At 51.2% G+C, this 6,539-nt stretch overlaps 1 protein-coding gene across 5 annotated transcripts in view; it reads left to right on the top strand.

The window, feature by feature from the left end:
• Window positions 1-6,539, top strand: part of LOC113202379 (DNA-directed RNA polymerases I, II, and III subunit RPABC3) — a 67,963-nt gene that overhangs the window by 40,209 nt on the left and 21,215 nt on the right. For all 5 annotated transcript variants that reach the window (XM_026416571.2, XM_052263704.1, XM_052263705.1 and 2 more), the window contains exon 3: window positions 5,387-5,567. In XM_026416571.2, the coding sequence (XP_026272356.1) occupies window positions 5,387-5,567 (181 nt within the window). The remainder of the gene's footprint in view (window positions 1-5,386; window positions 5,568-6,539) is intronic.

The raw sequence follows: 6,539 nt of genomic DNA, 5'->3' as shown, positions 1-6,539 counted from the left end.
TGCGGTCGGTTTATAAACACGCATTCCTCCCCCGGCTGCCCGAACCGTCCGCGGAACATACGGAATCCCTGCTCTCGCTGCTGCTGCTGCTGATGTCTGTATTCAGCCCTGTAATTTATTTAAATTTCGCGGTTTGACACGGCGCATGGCATGAGTGTGTCCATAAACGGGGCCGTGCAGACCCCTTTCTTACATGCCCCGCCTTTAAGGAGCAGCGACAACCCCGTGGGAGGATATTGACAACGAGAAACGTCCGTATTTGACCTCGGTTTATTTAAGGAATAGTGCATCCTCAAATCACAGTATTACTTGATACTACTTGAAAGTACGTTTCGCCCATTTGCCCCCATCTCTTTCAATGTGTGTTTAGTGTGGCAAAACGGATGACACAATTGCTGGACGTTGAGTTCTTCTCCAGAATGAAAATATTTAGACCTTAAAAGCGTAACCCTTTCTGTCTGCCGCCACCGCACTGCTGCCGCTGCTGCTGCCGCTGCTACTGCCGCTGCTGCTGCCACTGCTGCTGCTGCTAGGCACTAGCTGCGGCTCAGGGCCACGGCCGGGTCGGGCAAAGGCTGGCAGCCGTAGCCGAAATGGCAAGAGGCGGCCGCCTCGCCAGCGTGAGGTGGCCGGGAGGCCGGGCCGGAGTCTGTAGGCCGTTGGAAACTTGTCGAATATTTGACGGAAGTAACGAAAGGGCGTTGATGTTAAATTAAAGGTGGACAAGACATGAATGGGAAGGGAGGCCTCTCGTCTGTTCAAACAGCTTTATGCAGCTTAAGGCAGTCAGAGGCTGCCAAAGGCGGCCATAGCCAGCCGGGCGCGGGCCAGGAAACACTCATGCCATGCTATGGGACCGGGCCTGCCAGTCGCTAACTGCGATGACCTTGAGTCGGCGGCTCACAAGCCCAGGATCACCTGCAAAAATTACGCCATCCTTTTCCTTTTGTTATTTTAAGTATTGGTATTTCTGATAGCGCTTTCGCTAAGAACACACACGGCACTGGGGTACTCGGACGGGATCAAACTCCCCTCTGCGTATCTCCATCAACCTGAGCGCATTTATCACTCGATTGTTTTTTTTTCTTTTGGTCACTTTCCTCTTGTAGTTTGCGTATTCCTATCAAAGGGAGGGGGGGAGGGAGGGAAAGGGTAGAAGGAGGGAGGAGGGGAAAAAGGGGGCGCGTGGGAGTAAAGTAGATGTGGAGTGACGGAGTGACGTGTCGTTAAAGGCACGATGAAACGACGGATATCGATCAGATGTTGTAGTGTGAGTGCGCCGTGCTTGGACGCTTGTGGCAGCCGCGGCGCCGCAGGGGATAGACACGGCCTGACGGGGTGGTCCGAGTAATGGGTGGCTCCAGTTCAGTTAAACAAGCCGTCGCTATAACCCTCGCTATAAACCTTGTTGAACTTGGGCTAAACTTAAAGAATTTATTCGAGTGCACGGAAAAAAAAAATAGTTCTCCCAACTAAAGTTTAAGTTGATTCCCGGATAACGAAGAAATTTTTGCTCCAGCGACCAGTTTTTGATTGTAACAACCAGCATTAAGTCGAGGGAACGACGCCGTTGTTGGGAGAACAAACGCAATCCTTTCCGTGGACAAGGCAAGGTTTCGTTCTCCCAACAACGGCGTCGCTCCCTCGACTTAATGCTGGTTGTTACAATCAAAAACTGGTTGCTGCACTGTAAAAAATAATCACGGTCGCCCATACGGAAATATGCCGTTTACTTAACCTACGGCGTCTCCGTACCTTGGGTTTCGTACCCTCTTCCCATAAGAGCCCATGTAAAAAAAAACGTGGGTACGGAGCCAGGGTACGGAAAAGTACGGAAAAAGTCCTGCTAATTTTGATCCCAAGGTCTTCGTCTTGAGTACGGAGTCTGTTACGGCGTTCCGTACCCCCTTCCTTATGCTAGCCCATGTAAAAATCGTTGGTACGGTGGCCATGTACGGCAAATCTCCGAACCACTTTCGAAAATCACTCCCAAAAGTGAGGTACGGAACGCCGTGACAGGCTCCGTATCCAAGACTGATTTTTTACAGTGTGGAGCAAAAATTTCTTCGTTATCCGGGAATCAACTTAAACTTTAGTTGGGAGAACTAATTTCTTTTTTCCGTGTGTGACGGGCAGACCGCCCTCAACTTGCTGCAAGACGGCGTACTTTCCCCTTCCTCCACCCTTCTGTATTTTCCCGTCACGTCCATTTCCATCTTCGCATACCCCCTCCCTCCCCCTTCCCCACCCTCAAGCTCACCCTGCTCCCTCCACGGGGCACCACCTGGGTTCGGTATGGATGCATAGTCTGTTCGCCGAGGGGGGAAATCACTCCAGATCAAAGTGCACTGTCCGAGTTAGTACTTCAGTACATGTTAGTACGCCCTACTTTTTGCCTAGTTTCTCATCATTTATGCAAAATAATGTTATTTACGGCATTGTTGCGCTTGGTTTCCACCATTAGTACGCGTTGTTACGCTGTCAGTGCGAGTTAGTACGTCTTTAGTACAGGCCTGGGGTGTACGAGTTGGTGTGAGTGTGATTTCCCCCTCGCTGTTGGCTGAGCTTCGCTGGCTGCTCAGCTCGCGCAGTGCATCGCCTCCTGTGGCCTGGCTACGCCACCGGGCCAAAGCCAGTGTGCCTCGCACATCAATCACCGGGGCTCGGCTCGGCTCGGCGGGCCCTGACCTTGGCTAGGCTTGCGGCCGCAAAGGATTTTGGAAGCAGGAGGGGGGGTATTGTACTCATCTGCTGTGGGCCCGTGCTGGCCGTGCGAAGGCAGTGGCGGAGCCAGCGGGGCGCGCAGCCAGGCCTGCTCCTGGCGGTCCATGCTGCTCTAGACGGCGTGAGTCACTCGATTGACTTTCATGAACGCCGCGCTTGTGCCGCGCCCGTCGCGATGCACGACCACTTACGTGCACTGGCCATCCTTGCACTCGGCCGGAGAGCGCGATTTGGCAGGCAGTTTATTGGAAGATTGAGAGAGAGCACCTCACCTAGGAAGAAGGATTCCTTGGGGGCATGTGACATGTAGGTGCAAGTTTAAATGCTTCGGTAAGATGAAATCGAGTGGTTTGGAACTGGACCAAAGAGTGAGTTTGCGACTGTGTCTTAGTAATACTAATTGTGCAATAACAAAGAATGGGCGTGCAAATGCTAGTGCTCAACAATACGTTGCACACTTTAAGTGTTTGACTGGATATTTGGATACTGAAAAGTATTTGATTATAAAGTCGAACACGTGAAAGGGCTCAACTTCACGGGTGGCAAAAGTGGCTTTGGGCAATTTAAAGTTTTAAAATTTATTGTTGAACGTTCAATTGCTTGTGCACTTGTAAGAATTACAATTTCCAGTCCAACACCTAAAAGTGTGCACCGTGGAGTTTAACTCAGCATGTGCATATGGTCAGTCTGCGTGTATTGTATGCACTGCACATGTAAAATGATACAATACGTGCCTTATTCTGGCAGAAGTTTGAAAATTTATGTCTTTTGAGAGTTTTCATCGAAAAAAGAAGCATTTATTATCATTTTCCTGTACCTGATATCGTTCTTAGTCCTATTTAACTTTCAAGTTATATAATATTGCCTTCTGACTAATATTATAGTTTTCAAAGTTGCGTCAGGGTCGGGATGTGTCGCACAATGGTGCAACATAGTGTTGAGCACTAGCATGTGCACGCCAGTTGAACACTTAATTTATCAGTGTATGCAAAATCTAAACATAAGGCGGATCCGAGAATTAATTCCTCTGGATGTATAGTAAACAAATGCGGGGATTCTCAACATTTGCCTGTGTTTTCGGCTGTGATACTTATAATTCGTTGTGTCAGATTTTCTTTAAACACCTGGATACTAGCACCAGTGATGGCCATCTAGTGCCCCAGTAGCCTTACTGTTTTGGACGTATGCTGTCGGCATGAGTTTACGTTTCGTTTCCCTCTATTTTTATCTCGAGCGGAGTGCACCACACCATCCTTTGCAGTCTGCATGATAGCCGTTATCTGGCGTGACGCACGGCGTTCTTTGCGAACGGAGCGGACGATCCCGTGGGGTTTTGTTTGATATTAAATGTACAGTTCGGCCGACACTCTTGGCGGCTGAAACGAATCCGAACCGACGACTGAATAACGAAAGGCCGTACACGACCTATCCGATCCGCCTCGCCGGGGTTCTTGTTTTGTCTCGCGCTCGTGATTTGGTTAGACTTTGGCAGGCTGACGCTGAAGGCGGCTTGGGGGCCTTTGGGCGGGCCTTTAGGTACCTGGCGGTATTGGGCTGGACCCGTACCGTCGCTCGTACTTGGTAGCCCGGGCGGGCTAGGAGCGCGGTCCAGGACCGCCTCAAGGACGTTCCGGGTACGCGCTCCCCCCCCCCCTCCCCTTCCGTCCTCCCACCCACTGAGCTCATAGTTTGGTATAGTGTTTCGGTGGCAGCGGTCTAGGTAGGTCCCGGGGACGGTGACCCTTCCGCCGCCGTGCACGGAATGCTGGCATATGCTTGTGCAAACCACGCTCAAAATTAAAAAGAAACCGAAGGTAATTGCTACACAACATGGTTGTGACAGCCTATATCACAAAATATTTGTCTCCTCTTGTTTGAATTCATGTCGCCAAACTTTTGAAATTTTCTGAGCCTTCTTTAACATTTTGCCGCGTTCATCAACTCACTTTTAGCTTGTGAGCATCTGACCCTTGTACTAAAATGTCGACAGGGCCCGTCCAGTCGCAACAGAATCGCTGGGTACCAGCGACGAAGGGGCCACAGTTTGCGACGCTATTTCTTATTTCTGAGAGCGCAGACGTCTTATTCTGCCCTCCTCTCAAAGGCCCATTACGCGTAATTTTCCTCGTATCGAATTAGTCCTGCCCCGCCGCGCGGCCCGCCCGCCCTTGAGTGAGACGGATTCGCGCGCCTCCCCTTCCCTTACTCCCCCTACCCCTCTCTTCGCTTCTCTCCCCCTCTCTTTCCCTGTCCCACCCCTCCCTTTTGGCTCCGTGCCCCCCCCCCCCCCTTCCTCCCTTTCCCTTCCCTTACCATTCTTTATCCATGACTGATTGGCTACCATGGCAGCTGGAGCGCCTGAGAGGTAGGCCGCTCGGTAGCATCACTGTCGCGGGAAGGAGCTGTTGCCTACCCACCAGGCGCCTCGACCCCGCTGACAGAAAATATTCTGCTCCTCTTGTTTTTTGTCGGCTTTGGGTTTTTTCGCAGCCGTACAGTTACGTTACATAGAAGGCTACACGTTTGCGTTGATGAGTATACGCATTTTGCCTCTTTTATAAATCTTGTAACTTAGTGTCTGTTTGTTTTTTAGGTTTAGCTATTTGCTTGAATGGGTAATACATGGCATACTCATACTCATGTGTTTTTCTCTCTTTTCTAGGGGACAAGTTCCGCTTGGTGCTGGCTACGACCCTCCGTGAGGATGGCTACCCGGACAGTGGAGAATACAACCCTCTGGACTCCATGGAGAGCGGGCGCGCTTCCAGCTTTGAATACGTCATGTTCGGCAAGGTGTACCGCATCGAAGGAGATGACACGTCCAACGAGCCCTCGTCCAGACTGTGAGTACTTCGAAGGTTCACGTTCACACCTTGTAGTCTGTAAAACTTTCATCAAGAGAAATGAGTCGGAGAGGTGGTCCTGTATCACATATCGCCGAATTGCGCAGTGGCGCGCCGAGCGAGTAGGCAGCCTACCCACTCTGATTGTAGCGCAGTATAACCAAATCCTTCGACGCATCGTTAGTCATCATTGTGTGTCCTGTGCAAGCCGTTTCAAAGCTTTATGAGTCGTGCATAGTATTTGGCGACTTGCGCTTGGTTTTTCGGGTAGTTAGCTCTGGCTATTAGCGATGGTCTTACCCCGCGTGGCGAGGCGCTGGCTCACCCCACAGTAGGTGCGTGTTCGCACTGCAGCGCTCGCTCGCTCCCCGCTGCGCGACGCTGCCACTGCGGCCCCTGCTGGCGTTGAGTCATCGGGCGCCCCGACCAGAGCCAGGCGGAGCCAGGCCTGGCGGGGGGCGGCGCCTCCTGCCCTCGCCCCACACCCCAAGCCCCTCACACAGCAGTGCAAGCCGACAGCCAAGAGAGCGCTGACTCCTCCGGGGCTATGAAACGATAGGCCTCGTACGCGTGACCACAGTGCGTCGATAGTAGAGGTGTCAACTTAGGGAGCCGATGATCCTGAAGGATCTTTCAAAACTTTGTGAAATTTGCCGGCCACCCACCGGTTTCGACTCGAGCCCCCCACTGCGTGCCCGTCGAGGGGTCTCCAACTCATCTTAGCTGTGTACGGAGTATTATGGTATTATGGCCGATTATGGCACTTATTTAGGCATATTATGACATATTATGTGATATAATGAAGTATTATAGACTATTATGGGGTATTATGAGGTATTAAGTGGATATTTTGGGGTATTATGTCCAATATTATGGGGTATTATGAGATATTATGAAGGTATTATGTGTCCCGTGTACTGAGTATTATGCGAGTTGGAGACCCCTCGGTGCCCGTGTGATGTTGTGATACCC

Source organism: Frankliniella occidentalis, unplaced genomic scaffold, assembly GCF_000697945.3.
Source record: "Frankliniella occidentalis isolate FOCC.00 unplaced genomic scaffold, Focc_3.1 Scaffold13, whole genome shotgun sequence".
Classification (NCBI taxonomy): Eukaryota; Metazoa; Arthropoda; class Insecta; order Thysanoptera; family Thripidae; genus Frankliniella; species Frankliniella occidentalis.
This window is presented reverse-complemented; position numbering and strand designations above follow the sequence as displayed.